This window comes from Tachysurus vachellii, chromosome 20, assembly GCF_030014155.1.
Source record: "Tachysurus vachellii isolate PV-2020 chromosome 20, HZAU_Pvac_v1, whole genome shotgun sequence".
Lineage (NCBI taxonomy): Eukaryota > Metazoa > Chordata > Actinopteri > Siluriformes > Bagridae > Tachysurus > Tachysurus vachellii.
In genome coordinates, this window is record NC_083479.1 from 12,909,044 (window position 1) to 12,927,199 (window position 18,156).

Below are 18,156 nucleotides of genomic sequence, written 5' to 3' on the forward strand. Positions count from 1 at the left end.
CACAGTACATTTCCAGATTACATTTAAAGGTAAACACGAAGAGCAAACAACCTTTCATATTGACTCAAGACCTCATAAATGGGTTTTAACAATTTTTTATTAACATAATAAAATTTCAATTAAAGGACATTTTTTATGATGACTAAAATATTAATTTGCTCATCAAAAAAGTCTCATTTGATGCACCAGTATTTGCTTTGGATATTTTAACAAGCCCAAAAATACAAAAACACAGGCATAATGTATGTTTAAAAATTATGTCAGCTTTTATTCATTTGCTATAAAACAAGATTCAATATACAAATATCTTGCCAAGGTGAATTGTATTGAAATATGCCTGATCACAACTTACAGTACGTATCAGCTGTTCTTAGTAGAGTCACAGTACATGATTTTAGAGGGAAAATGATTCTTTAAGCATTACCATCATGCTTGAACTATTGTGATTCATTTACCCTTTCATTGTGATGCTGTCTTTTTTCTATTTTTGTGAGTTCATTATTACTGTAATAACACTTCCTATTTCCACTACAGCAATATGCCGTAACAGCTGTGGTGAAGGCTACTGTTCCAGGCCCAACATGTGCACGTGCCCCACTGGTCAAATTGCTCCTTCTTGTGCTGCCAAATCATGTAATTATGACTAAATCAGTTCTTTATCCTGAATAAATACATGACTTTAGCTGTAAGTCTGGATTGGAAAGTTTTTTCTCAAATAGCTTTATGATTTTGGCAGCAACAACATTTGTTTAATATAACCACGTCCCTTTGGGGTTATAAACTGTCATGGAGTTTTAAGAGAGTGCAGACAGATTTGTGTACAGAATCATCAGCATGGATTTTCCTGAGTTTACAGCATTTCTTTTTCTCTCTGTGCTACAGCTCAGCAATGTAGCATCAGATGTATGAATGGAGGTGTGTGTGAAGTGGATCACTGCCAGTGTCAGAAGGGTTACACAGGAAACTACTGTGGGCAACGTAAGTATGTTTAGGAAGAAATATATCTTGGTGTTTTTGACATCATAAATAGGCTGGGTGTCTCTGTCATACACTTTATGGCCAAAGGTTTGCAGACACCTGATCAATACCCACATACTGTATGTAGGTTGCCACAAAGTTTCAAGAACACAGTTTTATAGAATGTATTTGTATGCTGTAGTGTTAAGATTTCCAGCACTGGAACCAAGGGGCCCAAACATGTTCCAGCATGACAATGCCTCTGTGCACAAAGCAAGTATTTCTTATTCCTTTAATACAGTATCTTTAAACCACTAAATAGCATCCTTATGGAATTTTACTTATGAAGAGGTTTTATGTAACAAGCAAAACTGACATTTGTATCTGCAAAATGGGAAGGATGATATATAGCACTTTTCTTCTCTAACAAGTTAAAAATTCCCTTTTTATATGAAACAAACTATGTTAGTTTTAAACTTGTTGTGATTACCACATGGGTTGGATTTCAGAATGGCTTGTGGGTCTGTAGGCTATGAATAATGATATAAAGATATGCATAGATTTCTGTATGGCTTATTTATTGCATTAAATTCAATATGTGTGATCAGTAAATAACAGCTTTAAGTAGAGTGTCAGGTGCTTCACTTCCCACACTTTTGTGATAACCTTTAATATGTTAGTGGCTGAGATACATACAAGAGAACCATGTTTAAGACCAGGAAGGCTAATTCTCAGAATTAGAAAATGTCACTATGTGAAGGGTTTACACACACACACACACACACACACACACACACACACACACACACACACACACACAAACACAGTACAAAATATTTTAGTACATATAGACAATTATTTAGACTTACGGAGACAAAATAATGTCACTGCTTTTACATTTACGAGACCTGTAAATGTTATAAATAACAATATTGACTGCAGCTGTTAACATGACCTTGACCAGCTGCTATTACATTCTTAGGTTTACACAGTAGAAGGAGATATTTAGCCATATATTCTGCACTTATGATAAGGTATTTGTGGATGTGTTTCAGCGGTGTGTGAAAAGAAGTGCCAGAATGGTGGCCGTTGCATTGGGCCCAGTCGGTGTGCATGTGTGTACGGGTTCACAGGTCCTCAGTGTGAAAGAGGTAAAGACAAGCAAACATTTTATCGTCCTTATCCTGCTATTTTTCCCTACTCATCTTGGCTACTACATTCTTTTTTACTATGTACAATATGCTGCTCATGATTGATGAGGAGAGAGAATGAATAAATGGGTAAAATATTCAGCTCCATTCTTTTGCTCTCTTTCCACAAATATACACTCATTCAGCATGAATATTTTTCTGTCAATTTCATATTTAAATGTTGTTCTATTTTTTCCTTTGATTACCCTATAATTTTACTGCATCATTCAGAATGAAGAATAGAATTTCCATATAGATTTGTAGTTAACTCCCTCACTCAAAGTATTTCTTGTCATTTTATATCTGTATTATGCCATGATGTCATTGATTTTTTTTTTACTTAGTTATATGTTGAGTTGGATGACTCACAGGTGTTGTCACTTCCATAGCAGCAGCAGTATACCAGATCTACTCGTGAAAATGATATTTATGTTTGTCAGTTCTCTCTGTGTGAGTGTGTATGTCTGGGAAAGACATCAGAAGTGTGTGGTGAGTAAGAGCAGATGTTGGTGAACTAAGCAGTGTTGAATATTACAGTTCAGGGTGACGGTAGAAAAAACAGAACCCTGGTTCTTTTCAGGTCTCCGCAGTCATCTGACATGTAAAACATTGCAAACATCAAAACCACAAAGAAACTCCTGCTACAGAATTAATAACTGACTATGTCAATCCTGTCCAGGCAAGTACTCTATATTACCCCATATGTTGAGGATGTCTGTCTATGGGGTCAGATAATAAGTGTCTTTGTCTGGCAGGTTTCAGAGGAAGGGGAATAGAAAAGTTTCACAGCGCTTCTGACCACTTCCAAAGCCATCAAATCCCTATAATCAAAGAAGCAGGAATGCTTTTCAAGTCACTCACTGATTTAAACACCAGGCTACAATCACTGGTATTTTCCTGTTGACCACAATCACATATTCAGTGTGTGTAAGTGTTAGAAAGTTTGCAAGAGAAAAAAAAGTAGAAGCTAAATGAGGTGTAAAAAACTGTAGAAGAGAGAAAAACTGAAAGAGGTTCAAATAATAGCTTTTTTTCTTTAATTATTGAACATGTTACTAAACAGTTATATAACAGATATTTTGAGAATGCACAATATTTTGCTATCCCTTGCATGCATAAGTGTGTGCATTGATATCAGTGATTTAAAATTAGGGCTGATTGTGTCAGGACTTTGGCATTGGTTCATGTAATTTTACTGTATGGATTAAGAGTTAGTTTGTGTAACTTCAGATGGCAGTTAAGAGGTCATAATGTGAAAACCAATATGCAAGCCACAAGATTTTAAAGAAAAATTTTAAAGAAAAAAATTCTAAATAAATACTGAATTCATGTATTCTAAAAATGTTAAATGTTTAACAGAAAACTCTTAGAGCATCGTTCAGGTGCAGGAAATTGCCAACGTGGTTGAAGTTTCTGGTAAAAAAATCTTCTCTAATGCAGATCATATGTTACTTGCTGTGCATTTGTTTAATGCTCGAAAACACTACAATATAGAATAAACTTTTAGATTGTCGCAGGTATAAAGGTAGAGCTATGCTTTTCTGGTCTTTGCTGATGTATAGTCATCAACACATTTGGATTTGGTTCAAGGTTATATTCAGTTATGATAATGATAAGTTCAAACTAGGGCAGAGGCAGGAAAAGAATCTATTCACTGGAATTGGATTGACCAGCTCTAAATACTAAGCTTGTAATATTTAATATGTTATCAATTCAAATAACAAGAAAATAGTTGTGCATGTCTATATCTTATTTCTATTCCCTAATACTGAACCTTATGCAGCCTAATGCACAATCTACATACTGTACTCACTAATTCTTATTAAGTAGTGAAAACCGTCTTTCTGGCAGCTGTGTTTTTTTCCCCCGAGTGACTTCCTGTCTTGGTTTTCAAGCTTTTCTGTAAATGTTTATGAAACAGTTTAAAAGTGGTCTTATAGTGGCAGTGCACATGGACTGTTGAATTATCCCTGGACTGTTGAAATATCCCAGTGCAGCTGTGTGTCCCCTTACTTGTCATCTGTAAATGTGAATACGTACAGATGAGAAAGAGCTTAGAGATATTGTATGTTTATGCCAGCCCTTGGAGTAACCTAGAGAGTAACAGTGATGGATGTGAGGGAAACACTGCAGACAAAACACTCTGGTCATGTTCACGTACGGTTCGACTGTGTCATGACAGGCAAAAACCTTTCTAACACAGTTTCCAAAAAGATTAAACTCTAGAAACTACAGTATCTCATCTTATATTTAAACAATCAATTTCTTACCATTATTAAACCATTTTTACATTCTTTTTTACATGCTTTGCACATTCTTGACTTGATTTTCTCAACCATTAAGAGTAAGTTTCACCCAGCATGCTTAAGTTTTCTTAACATAGGCGGGGCACCTGTTGGCTTCTTCACCTAAGTTCTGAATGACACATTGCTTATGGAAAAAATATATAAAAATGTCTTTGTTTTGTTCTGATTTCAAGAGTAGCTTGAGTTGTCTAGAAAATAATAAACTTTTCTTCACAGATTACAGAACAGGTCCGTGCTTCTCCCAGGTCGTCAACAAGATGTGCCAGAGCCAGGTGAGTGGCATTGTGTGCACTAAGACACTGTGCTGTGCCACTGTTGGCCGAGCCTGGGGTCACCCTTGTGAGGAATGCCCTGCTCAAACACAGCCCTGCCGCAGAGGCTTCATTCCCAACATTCGTACCGGAGCATGCCAAGGTCAGCATTTATTACATTTACCATTTACCATTCAGCTGTTATAGGCTAATCTATTCAGTTAAATGTGGGTGGTGTCATATTGTACACCTCATTTAGTTAGACTATACTATAATGAAGAATTACAAGATTAATTACAGAAATTACAGGGCATCACACACGCACACAGACACATTTTTGCACTTTCATTCGTACCTAGGTGCAATTTAGGGTTGTCAGATTGTCTAAATGTTTGACTTGGGAAATAAGAGAAGAAAATCCATGTGGCCACATGTGACAACCTGCAAAACTTCACATAGACAGTAAAAGTAGCACAACTCTCACTTTTGACACCATGCTCTTTACATAGAGAAGGTTTTTTTTTAGGACAGAAAGCACAAGATTTTCCAGTATTTTTAGTATTTTTGAAACAGGATAAACTTATATAGTATGGGCAAAATTCTTCATTCTTTACCTGATTTGAGATGAGTGGAATTCCTGTGTGGCCTGCACTCAAAGCAAAAGCACAGGCTAGGCTTTGTGACTCCCCTGTGATTGTGCACAACTGGAGGAGGCAGCATGTTGGAGCAAGGCTTAAGCTTCAGTCAGATCCTCTGTTGTGCTGGAATGAAGAGGGAGTATTCACTGAAGTCACCCCACACACAGCACCGGATACAGAACAATCACTTGATTTGTCTAATTTTTGCCTTCTAAGTGTCTGCCTTCATGCAGGGATCAGAATGAAACAAACTTTTAGACATTGTGAGTTTCCATATGTGTCTATCATGCTTCCAAAGATTGCCTTCAATGAAATGCGTGGACCTTTGATACCCCCCATATACATCTTGGCTTGGGTTTCAAAGAGGATGCTCTGCATACTGTAACAATTTAGTTTATGCTCTACTGCATCCACTGAGATGCTTTTTTCCTTTGCCAAGTTTCAACACCAACACTGGCACCACAGGCTCATCTGGAATAACTTTGTTTGACCTGCATTACACTCAAAAGGGTTAAAACCAGCTAAAAAAAAAAAGCGCTTTCAGACTCTGTGCATGTTTTAATGCAGGGGTTCTCAACCTTTTGCAAGCTGGGCCCCCCAAAGCAGGTTCATTGCAGTTGCCCCCCCCCCCCCCCCCACACACACACACACCACCTTGCATAGATAGATAGATAGATAGATAGATAGATAGATAGATAGATAGATAGATAGATAGATATTATTATTATTATTATTATTATTATTATTATTATTATTATTATTATTATTATTATTATTGGTAGGCCTATTATCATTACTAGGCTATTGCTATAATTGGGAATTGGCACCAGACCTCTGATATTAATTTATGCTTTATTATTGTTATTATTACTAGTATTACTATTATTATAATATTACTATTATTACTATTATTATCACCTGTATTTCCGCGCTCACTATCGACAAACCAGTCCAAACACATTTTAATTTTTATTCAGGAGTTATGTATATACAAAACGATAACTTTTGATGACAGTAGTTTAGTGATAAAAAAACTGAACAATTTTTTTTTTCAGATTTTATTTTTTCCCTCCCATCCTGTAGCCTACTCGCGCCCACCCGCGTTAGTGTCGGTGCCCACTGGTTGAGAACCGCAGTTTTAATGTATTATATAATATAATTACTTAAATAGGCTCAACTTAATCACCTTATATTCCATTTCTGTTAAATCCCCAAAAGCATCTAGATGTACTAACTTCACTGATTAAATCTGATTTGTGAGCTTCATCATTGCAAAATAATTCTGATTAATGAGCTATAGATCCTGCTATATCGTGCCACTCTGATTATTTTGCTGTGAGAAACACTTTTGGTGAGACATGATGGCGCTACTATCTCACAGATTTGTCTCTTGAAAACTCATATATAGTTTGAATAGTTTGACGTGAAAGAAAAACTGCACCCCAGGTGATTAAATGCAACAAGCTTCTAAAATTGTGCTGATGAACTCTAAAGATTACATGTCAGTTAATACTAATAAATGTCAACAAAAAAATTAATAGCATGTTGCTCTTGCTGTGTAATATATTCAAGCTAAGAAATTAGGTTGAGCACTAAGTATGACAAGAAATCTTTTAGAATGGTTAGCTCACAAGTAACACAACCAAAAAAGTTCACCAATTGTGGAGAAATCACAAGTTTGAATCCATCTACAGCCATCTGTTGTCAGGAGACAAAAGAACAAAATGAACCATGTTCTTTGGGTAGGATGCAAGGCATACTATCTCCTCTGTGATCACAGTGGCCTTATGTATCTTTGCCATCCCTGGTTGGTACAATATATGTTGGAAAGAGGAGAGCTGACTGGTGGGTAAGAAATGGCAAATGGATAAATAGGTGGAAAACAGCTCAAAAAGGATGGGGTCAAGTTCACCGATGTTAGAAATATATACTTGTTTGTTTTTCTTGGTGTCTCTTTGCATTAGCCTGTCTATTCATCCATCCATCCATCCATCTATCCATCCATCACACTGTCTGTCAACAATTTTACATGTTACATGCTTTTCATGTTAAAAGGTTCCAGGTTTTGTAGGTTTGGAGGAGACTTAAATTGCTGTTAACACTAGGAGATATTTTTAGCTAATTTTCTCAGCTAAGAACCAACAAAATATATTCACATTTACCAGACATCATTATACAGAGTGACTTACATTTTTATTTCAGTTTATACAATGGAGAAATTGAGGGTTAAGGGCCTTGCTCACAGGCCCAGCAGTGGCAACTTGTACTGGGGATTCAAACTCATAATCTTCTGATCAGTAGTCCAACAGTAACCTTAACCACGCTTAGATACCCTAAGACACACACACACACACACACACACATATATATATATATATATATATATATATATATATATATATATATAGTATATATATATATATATATATATATATATATATATATATGTATATATATATATATATATATAGAATAGATAGATAGATAGATAGATAGATAGATAGATAGATAGATATGTATATTATATGATGATTACATGATTGCTACAAGTATTTTAGTTTTATTTCCACTATAATCCTTTATATGACTAGCACATTATTGCATTAGTACTATTGAGTAGTACTTTTACACTGTCTGATTATAATTCTTTGTACAGATGTTGATGAATGCCAGGCTGTACCAGGTTTGTGCCAAGGAGGAAACTGCATTAACACTGTGGGCTCTTATGAGTGCAAATGCCCTGCTGGGCATCGCCTGAATGATGGCACCAATAAGTGTGAGGGTAAGCAAATATGGATTCTTCACTGGGTTTCTTGTGTTGCAATTAACAGCAATTGAGCAATTAAGAGACAAGTGCAAGTGAAACCTAAACCCAAAGTCCATGAATTAAAAACATGCAGAAGGGAGACAAGGTAACAACTTAAATGTAACATGAGTAGGAGACAAAATAACTATGACAAAATCTAGACAAAAGATGCTACACAAAACATGGATTAATAATCCATAACTGTGGATTAGGTGCAGTCATGTGGCATGTGTCATATTTGGCATATTTGTAATATATTTATTATATTTTTATTTAGATTATAAATTGTTGGCATTAAGATGATTACAGCTAAGAGTTCAGGTAACGAACATGACTGTAATAGCATAGTATGGATGATAGTTTTTGTTTTATTGAAGTCACAGAAACAATGTGTTTACCTGTTACAAACCAGAGGATGTTATTTTTTAATTACCCTCATAATAGCCTCATTATACCCTCCATACCCTCATTATATGATAATACAATAGTATATTTACTAGTTTTTATGGCATGCTTTGTAATAACAAGTCACAAACGAATATAAATAAATAAATGTACAAATGCAAATATGAGGTTTATTTTACACACTATGTATGGTCATTACAGCTGAATGAGTTTCACCATAAGTGGACTGAGTGAAATTTGTTTTGTGTTCTTCTTTTGGTCAATGCCTCATGTGAATGCTACTTAGTTGTAGTTTACTCCACAGTGACCACAGTTCACTTGACAGAGATAAATGTAAGGGTTCACTTCACTCCACTGCCAGTTTTCTATTCGTGCTAGTTCACAAACTCTCTCAAGTCTCCTAACTAGAAAAAGGTTTATTAGATTTTCACGCTACCAAAACACTTCTTTGTGCTGATTGATTTGACATAAACATTATTCAATCCCACACAAATGACACAACAATGAAAATGAAAGTAAAGCCTTGTAAAGGTTTCCTCTTACAAAAAAAGGCTAATTAGATAATGACTAATATCTTTCTCAACTTCAAAAAAATAAAAAGACAGCAATATTATGTTTTATTTGTAATCTGCAACAGGTTATTTGGTGTAGTTGTTTTAAACAGTGACAAATTATTTCACCATCTGTTAATATTGCCGGAGACTTAAGATATATATACAACGGTTCTTGAATATGAATAAAGCTTCTTCATTTTATTATTTTATGCTTTTCTTAGAAAATATTACTTCATATTTTTCTTTAAAAAGTTCAATTACAGTACAAATGCACCAGTAATTTAGTCATTCAAAAAAAGTAGATGAGCTGCCACTGACAAACATCTGCCAGGAATATGTAGCTCTCATAATACCAATGTAAGTATTTTATAAATATACATGTTGTTAAATACACATATTCTGATTCCAATCTCATCAAGAATTGTGCAGCCTTTATCACAATTCAGGAATTTCTCCTCTTCAATTCCACCCAGATGTGAACGAATGCACCACAATTCCACATGTGTGTGATGGAGGACAGTGCACCAACTCAGTTGGCAGTTTCTCCTGTGTATGTCCATCTGGATTTTTGCTCTCTGCAGACAAGACTCGATGCTTTGGTGAGATTAACCTCCTCCAAGAGAAATGTAGTGTTTGCATGTGCACACTCTCACACCCTGTCAATTTCAAAAGTACACAGTGACTCGGAATGTCTCGGACTGACTAGACAGATGCCATGTAGTGTGAGAGTACAAAATGCAAAGCTTTAATCGAATGCCATGAAGAAAATTATACAGTGTCAGTGACTGGACCTCAACCTGTAATTATGACTCCAAACATTTCCTCATGCCAGCCTAAAGACATAAGTCATAAGAGACTTCATTACTGTATGGGAAATCAAACCATATTAATAGTCCCTCTTATAGCAAGTCATTTTCCTCTGAGACATGGGTGAAAAATGCAAACTAAACTATGTGCTAGTGTTGTTCTCACTTAAAAGGCATCTGAACTACAAGATACTGTAGATGCAGGCAGGATAATATCCCCTTAGACTTATTCAGTGTGTATTATTGGTGGAAGTGTACTGTAGGGCATACAAGGATAACAAGATAAGTCATTTTGGGTATGTGTATGGGTTTGTGAATTATTTCTGTTTTGAACCTTAAACTTGTGACAGTTTTTAGAACACATGCAGCTTCTGAAGAGCTCATCCATTCAAGGAATTTTGTCTAAAACAATATGTTCCAGCTGCCTAAAGGCATGTGGACAAAAACTAGCAGTTAAAGCATTTGGAGCTTGATGTTGTTGATGCATGTTGCAGATTACATAGACATTTGTACTGTATACTGTACAAATATTATTTGACCTCCTCATTTTTACTAATTGTTAATTCTTCCCAGCAGTTGGTGTACATTTTGTAATATATAGACAAAACTGAAAGAATTGACCAAGTAAACTCCTTGTAAAAACATTTAAAAAACTGAAATTGAGTATTGTATGAAGTTTGCATGAATGTCATTTTTTTCTTGTAAATAATGCAGGAAGTGCAGCTGCCTTCCTCCCTGTAGCTATTAGAGTGGGCTTTGCACCTCAGTACTTGTGTGTATGTTATACTTGTACTTGATATGGATGTGTGCTGTGACGAAGAGCAAAATCGGATAAACAAAGAGGCAGTGGAAAAACAGAAGGAGAGCTGATTGTACCAGCATATTGTAGGGGTTACATGTATTGCTCGCAGTGCATTTCTGTCCCTTAAGAATTTCTGAAAGACTTTAGCTTTGTATTTTTTACATCTTGTGTAAATGAACAGCTTTAAATCTGAACTGAAAAGTATTCTTTTACTGCACCTTTCAGTTCGCTCTCTTGGATTAAAAATTGAACCTAAAAATACTCTGCTAAATTTAGATATTGATGTCATAATGCACCTGGAAAAAATATCCATTAAGATCTATTAATATACAGTACAGTATGTGAACAGTAATAACACTATTTACACAACTCACTTTTACGAGCAAATTTATATTAGACATTAGGCCTGCTTTGCTTGCTCCTACTTTTTAGTTGTTGTTTTTTTTTTTTAAATATTGTGGCTTTGCCAAGGTATATTAATTAAGGAGTAACACATGAGGGAGTGATGTTAAGATAATAATTACTTCTCTCATAGTGAGTGACTGGTGAGTGACTGGTAATGTGAAGTGATGTGATGTGATGTAATGTATCTTAATCAACAACCTTCTGACCAAACATAATTGATACAATAGCAGTACTGTGGTGTAAATAATCATAATATTTTGCCATTTTAGTAAGAATTAGGTAATGAACACTGTATTTGTGTGTGTGTGTGTGTGTGTGTGTGTGTGTGTGTGTGTGTGTGTGTGTGTGTGTGTGTGTGTTTAAGGCCAGCACACAGGTTCCTGTTTTGCAGCTGTGGTGAGTGGGCGATGTGCTCAGGAGATGTCTGAGCACTACACTAAAGCGCAGTGCTGTTGTGACAGAGGCCACTGCTGGGCCCGAGGGACAGTGCCAGTGATATGTCCAAGCCGGAGATCTGGTAAGCTCTCTCCCTTTTGCATCTCTTAAGTGTTTGAAGAGCAATAGGAATTTTGACATTAAAATTGTAAAAGGTCATCATGGATGGATGATCATGCTCATGACTTGACTTGACTTTCATGACTTGAAATACACAGTCTGTAAATAGAGAACCTTTCTGTTTTTTTTTTTTCCCATTTTATTTTCACTTTAAAAAGCCGGTTTTGTTCCTGCATAAATAAGTAAATAGAAGAAAATCTCAATAAAAGCATGTGCAGAAGATAATGTGATAGCTCAGTGGTTAAGGTGTTCGACTATTGATCGGAAGGTCATTGGTTCGAATCCCAGGTCCACCAAGTTTCCACTGCAGGGCCCCTGAGCAAGGCCCTTAACCCTCATTTGCTCAGGTGTATAAACGGAAATAAAAAATGTAAGTCACTCTGGATAAGAGTGTCTGCTAAATTCTGCAAATGATTATTAAATAATGTGTCATACATAAGAAATACATTATTTAGAACTATGAAATGGTGGGGGCACGGTGGCTTAGTGGTTAGCACGTTCGCCTCACACCTCCAGGGTTGGGGGTTCGATTCCCGCCTCCACCTTGTGTGTGTGGAGTTTGCATGTTCTCCCCGTGCCTCGGGGGTTTCCTCCGGGTACTCCGGTTTCCTCCCCCGGTCCAAAGACATGCATGGAAGGTTGATTGGCATCTCTGGAAAATTGTCCTTAGTGTGTGATTGCGTGAGTGAATGAGAGTGTGTGTGTGCCCTGCGATGGGTTGGCACTCCGTCAAGGGTGTATGCCCGATGACGCCTGAGATAGGCACAGGCTCCCCGTGACCCGAGGTAGTTCGGATAAGCGGTAGAAAATGAGTGAGTGAGAGTGAGTGATATGGCATACCAGTGTTTGTGCTACCTTCAATCATAGGGACTGGATCTTTTTGTATCTCTTAGATGAATTCCAAAAGATGTGTTTAGAGGGAGGTTATCCAGATGTGGAACCTGGCTTCAGAGCGGACAGAGTTCCTCAGCAGCCCTATGGACCTGATGGCCTACCACATTATCCAACGAATGGGAATGGTCATATTTATCCAGAGCTTCCACAAATCCCGCAAATCCCACAGATCCCTCAAATCCCCCAGATCCCCCAAATCCCTCATATTCCCATTAATGGACATGGTAATGGCAATGGACAAAGACCACAAGGACCTGTTGGTGAGTTAAAGATTTCAAAACAAAAGTATGAATTAAGTACAAAAACATCAAAAACCTGTATTTTTGTGTAGGCTTCACAGGAATATACATTAACAGGCTGTATGTTTATTTTCCAGTTAGTTTAAATCAGACCACAAACAAATGCCTGCTGATGCCTAACTTATGTCTTAATGGCCGCTGTATCCCAGTGGGGTTTGGTCATCGTTGTGAATGTAATATTGGCTACCAAGTGGACAGCCAAAAGGAGTGCTCAGGTAATTACTGTAAAACTCAGTTAAGATGTTGGAGGATATATGGAGAATATTTTGCAATTAGCACAGCAATAACAAGATATACGTAATAGTTTATCCTGTCCCAGAGGTAGACATCTTAACAAAACATTCAAACCAAGTTGATGACTGCACTTCTACATTTCTAAATTAATGAAATATTTTAGTGCAATATCATGTTCTATGTGTATTTTATAGATATAAATGAATGTGCTTCTGACCCATGCACAAATGGAGACTGTGTGAACACTGCTGGCTCTTACTATTGCAAGTGCCATACAGGCTTTCACAGGCCTCCAGGCAAGCAGGCCTGCATTGGTGAGTCTTAAATAATGCAGCACACCTTCTAGATTAAACTGGGATGGATTAAGGCCTTTTAATTGAAAGGGTTTCAATATTCCACATCTGAAAACAAAAATCCTTAATTACATGTTACATTCACAGGGAGTAGACTTTGGCTGAGTCTTTGAAAGACTTTTTTTATGTTGCACTCAAATGAACTGAACTGAAATGTCAGATCTAGTGCTTATCTGTTTATAATTATAAAATGAATATCAAAGCAAAACTATCCAAACACTAATTTAGAAATACTCAAAAACAATTGGTGTTTTATACCAATCCTCAGAGCACTTTGGTAGCTATTCATGTCTGAAGCTTGGTGTTGTGTGCTTTGTGACAGACACTGACGAATGCCTGCATAACGGTGTGCTTTGTCAGCACGGCCGCTGTCTGAACATGGCAGGTAGTTTCCGGTGCATCTGCAATGCAGGCTTCCAGCTAACACCAGATGGCAGGAACTGTATGGGTAAGACTTGAAATCAACAGTGTGCCCACACGAGTGTCTGCAGTGTGTTAGAGAGTGGAATAAAATAATCATACACTCTGATTTTACTGTATCACTAACGATTCTGTCATACCAATATCACCCAAATCTTATGACTGCATCTGGTCATCATTTACCTGTGTGTCATTGGTTGGTTAACATTCCTCATCTACTTAAAAACTACTTTTTTGATGTTCTTTTACATGCAGACCATGATGAATGTTCCATAACAAACATGTGTTTGAATGGCATGTGCATCAATGAAGATGGCAGCTTTAAATGTGTGTGCAAACCTGGTTTCACACTTGCCTCAAGCGGTCGCTATTGCACAGGTGTGTCTTGTTGTATACATCTGGAACACACTTTCATTTCTATCTTTTTTCTCTTCTATCTTAAATTTCTGACAATGAAGGTGCAAAAGTTCTCTCATCAAACTTGGTTATCGGATGTGTTTTTTGTTTGTTTGTGAGAGTGTTTGTATTTACTAACATGTGTGTTTATTCTCATAGATATTGATGAGTGCTTGAACCCTGGTACCTGTATAAATGGGCGGTGTATAAATACAGAAGGTTCTTACAGGTGTGAGTGCTTGGCAGGACTGACTGTTGGACCTGACGGACGCTCATGTGTGGGTAAGGAAAATGAAAACACATTTATACCCACACTCGAGTACAAGTATAAAAAATATACTTGGGTTTGACAGCATGGAAGCTATAAGTATTCCACAAGAAAATATTGATTCATCCAGGTTACCATTAGATACAGCCTCGACAAGTGACATACTCATTAGACCAACATTACACAGCTCCTGGTTGCTACAAAAAGGATGATGCTATTAACACTATTAAGACGCATACACCCTGTTGCTTACTCAAGCCTATTTTTTCCTCTTAACAAATGGTGGTGTCAACAACCTGTTTGAAATCTAGGCTGAAAACTGAGCCAAGGCTTTTTATTGGCTGACTGCCTTGGGTAGCCTTTTACTGTATGACTCATGTGTAACTCTCGTTATATGAAGACATTCGTAGGATCCTGATTCTTGGGAAGACAATCGAGGAAACAGCTTAATACAATTACCCTTTTAATAGATTCACGAATGCATTAAGACAAAATGAATGAAGACGGAGCAACCTATTATTAGTGTTTAAATGTGTTATTCATTTAGTGTGTGTGCCTCTGGGTTAATAAGTGCAATGTTTCATTTTAGTATGAATACTAAATAATACAGTAATACATCATTGCATTATTGCATACACAAAACAAAACAGACTTTAGATAGGTTCATGGCATCTTAAGTACCATCTTTGTAACCTAGTGAACCAGTGTTAATGTATTGATCGATAGAGACAATAAATGCACTTTTGTACATGACTTTGGATAAGGATGTCTGCCAAATGCCAGAAATGTAAATGTATTTGTGTGTGTGTATATATACAGTATATATTGTATTCAGTGAATTGCAGTTTGGAGTTGTGCAGTGCTTCAATGAGATAACTACACCCTCTAAATCACAATACTTTAAACTCAGATTGCACATTAATACACACTATTAAATGCACTGAAACATCTATATTTACAATATTTTTTAAAAATGTTTTCTTTATCAGACTTAGTATGTTGATTTTTGGCTGTATTGCTTAATCTTTTCATTATCAGACACACATATGCGCAGCACCTGCTATGGAGCTATTAAAAAGGGTGTGTGTGTCCACCCTTTCCATGGAGCAGTCACCAAATCAGTGTGCTGCTGTGCTAGCACAGACTATAGCTTTGGGGAGCCCTGCCAACTGTGTCCTGCCCTGAATTCAGGTAAATTTTTTCCTAAATTACCCAAAAAACCATACACGGTTTATTATTTACATTTTTTTCTGAGCATGTAATGCTATTGGTCTATTTTCTATTTAGCAAGATCATCCTGCTTGGAAACATTAACTGGAATTAACATTGTCGCTGAACTCAAGCCATCTGGAGATCTCTCTAGTGCTGATATGTCTATAATGATATCGGGAAACCAGATCACACACAATCATAACGTAGTCTAAATATTTAGTGAAAGTTTGTATGAATGCCTGCTGAACTCAGCCCTTTATTCAATCGCTGTGTAGTTCTGTTGTTCCCCTCTTCAGAAACAAGTTCACCTTTTATTATACTTCAGGCTTTATAGATGTACATGTGTCTAACCCGTTTTGCCGTTTAAACTCACTACACTTAATAGAGAACTTGCAGGCAAGATTTTGTAAACTCAACAATGTAAAATGTAACTTTATCTACATACAGATTCTTGAGAATCATCGTCATAGTTATCTCTTTCTCCTGTTATACAGATGTGTAGCTGTTCATGTCTGAGCCTGGGATCCTCGTGTAGCTTATCGGTTATGTTTATCCTCTACATAATAAAATAAAACTTGTGCTGTGGGTAGTTTGAAAATCCTGTTTCGTCAATCTTGTACGAAATTTTAGATAAAAATGCATGCTTTCTTTTTCGCCTGGAAAGGACTTGTAATTTCTTAACCCGATGCCTTGAATTTTAAACAGTTATCAATGGTTATTTTGTGCAATACATGGTTTACAGTTTAATAGTTTATCATTTTATTGAACATGATAAATATACTGTATATGAAGGCAAATAACACCACTAAGGGGAATAACTATGGTATAATTTGGACATACAGTATGAAGCTATTTGTGCTTTGTGTAAGTAAGCTTGCATGTGTGTTGAGTGTACACCATGTGCGAATGCATTGACACTTTCTTTTTTTACTGTTAGCATGGTGTGTTCTCCTTGTGTTTGCTTGGATTTTCTTTGAGTTTTTTACTGAGGACCAAATAATATTTTCTTTCTCTTTTTATCTAGCGGAATTCAACGCTTTGTGTCAAAGTGGGATTGGATTTTCAGTTGATGGAACGGGTAATTTTTACTGCTGTAACATAGAATTGTACAGTATGGATTGGCTTGGTCCAAGTAATTTTGCAGCTGCTGTTTCACCCACAGACATTAATGAGTGTGCACTGGATCCTGATATCTGCTCAAACGGAGTATGTGAGAATCTAAGAGGAGGCTACCGCTGTATCTGCAACACAGGCTATGAGACTGACCAGAGCGGCCGGGCCTGTTTAGGTAAGCAGGCATAATTTATTATTATCATCTGATCATATTGTATTCATTTGTTATTAGCTTTCATAAACATCCACTGTGTAGTGTGTAGATTTCAGAAACACTGTACTATTTGCCATGTCTGAATGATATGTCAATGAGAAATTTGCTTTGTAATTTGATTTGCCTTTTACAGATTTATTACTGGTAAATTTAAAGCGCTTACTGTTAGTTTGATATTGTATATGATTTCAAATTTGTATTTACATTTTTGTGACAATAATAGAAAGAAATGTCTAAGCAATATATAAATACTCGTCATCTGCTTATCTGCGTTTCTGCATTCCTCATCTTTGTATCTTAGGCAAAATTTCTCCTTTCAGATCCCTTATTTGCACAACATCATTTTTCAGTGCTTAAGGAGTGGATCTGCTGGTTTTGTTCTCTCTTTTATGGTTTTAAGAATTTCATTTTTAGAGTATGATTTCAGATCAATGCATTTACTTCTGGTCTAGTTGATTTGCCTACAGTACAGTAGTTCTCTGTCTGTCTTGATTATTAATTCATCATTAATTCTCTTTGCAGATGTTGATGAATGCCTGGTGAACAGACTGCTCTGTGATAATGGATTATGCAGGAACATTCCAGGTAGCTACACCTGTACATGTCCCCCGGGTTATGTTTTCAGACAAGACACAGATACATGCGAAGGTAAGCTTAAGAGGACACCTGGTGTTGAGCAGTTTCTAAACCTAGAAACATAATCTGAAAACTTTGCTGTGTTTTAGATTATACATATGTGTATGTATATATATATATATATATATATATATATATATATATATATATATATATATATATACATATATACATATATATATATATATATATATATATATATATATATATATATATATATATATATATATATATATATATATATATATATTACAATAAGGACCGGTCTTAAATTGATGTTTATGAGAAACCTTCCTGTGACCGGTTTTACTGTATGATAACAGTGCTAGACAAGAGTCTGACTCTCCCTGCAGGAAGACCGTTACTTCTATTTTCAGTTGACTCTTAATAAACTTCCCAGACGTTTAAAATATCTTTGCCATAATCATTGCATACATGTACA

At 36.3% G+C, this 18,156-nt stretch overlaps 1 protein-coding gene across 3 annotated transcripts in view; it reads left to right on the top strand.

Moving 5' to 3' along the window:
* Positions 1–18,156, top strand: part of LOC132863173 (fibrillin-2) — a 47,558-nt gene that overhangs the window by 1,931 nt on the left and 27,471 nt on the right. For all 3 annotated transcript variants that reach the window (XM_060895808.1, XM_060895806.1, XM_060895809.1), the window contains exons 3-19: positions 535–633; positions 883–978; positions 2,013–2,108; positions 4,670–4,867; positions 7,999–8,124; positions 9,581–9,706; positions 11,485–11,637; positions 12,569–12,829; positions 12,946–13,083; positions 13,297–13,416; positions 13,778–13,903; positions 14,131–14,253; positions 14,431–14,553; positions 15,578–15,730; positions 16,776–16,829; positions 16,914–17,039; positions 17,601–17,726. In XM_060895808.1, the coding sequence (XP_060751791.1) occupies positions 535–633; positions 883–978; positions 2,013–2,108; positions 4,670–4,867; positions 7,999–8,124; positions 9,581–9,706; positions 11,485–11,637; positions 12,569–12,829; positions 12,946–13,083; positions 13,297–13,416; positions 13,778–13,903; positions 14,131–14,253; positions 14,431–14,553; positions 15,578–15,730; positions 16,776–16,829; positions 16,914–17,039; positions 17,601–17,726 (2,244 nt within the window). The remainder of the gene's footprint in view (positions 1–534; positions 634–882; positions 979–2,012; positions 2,109–4,669; positions 4,868–7,998; positions 8,125–9,580; positions 9,707–11,484; positions 11,638–12,568; positions 12,830–12,945; positions 13,084–13,296; positions 13,417–13,777; positions 13,904–14,130; positions 14,254–14,430; positions 14,554–15,577; positions 15,731–16,775; positions 16,830–16,913; positions 17,040–17,600; positions 17,727–18,156) is intronic.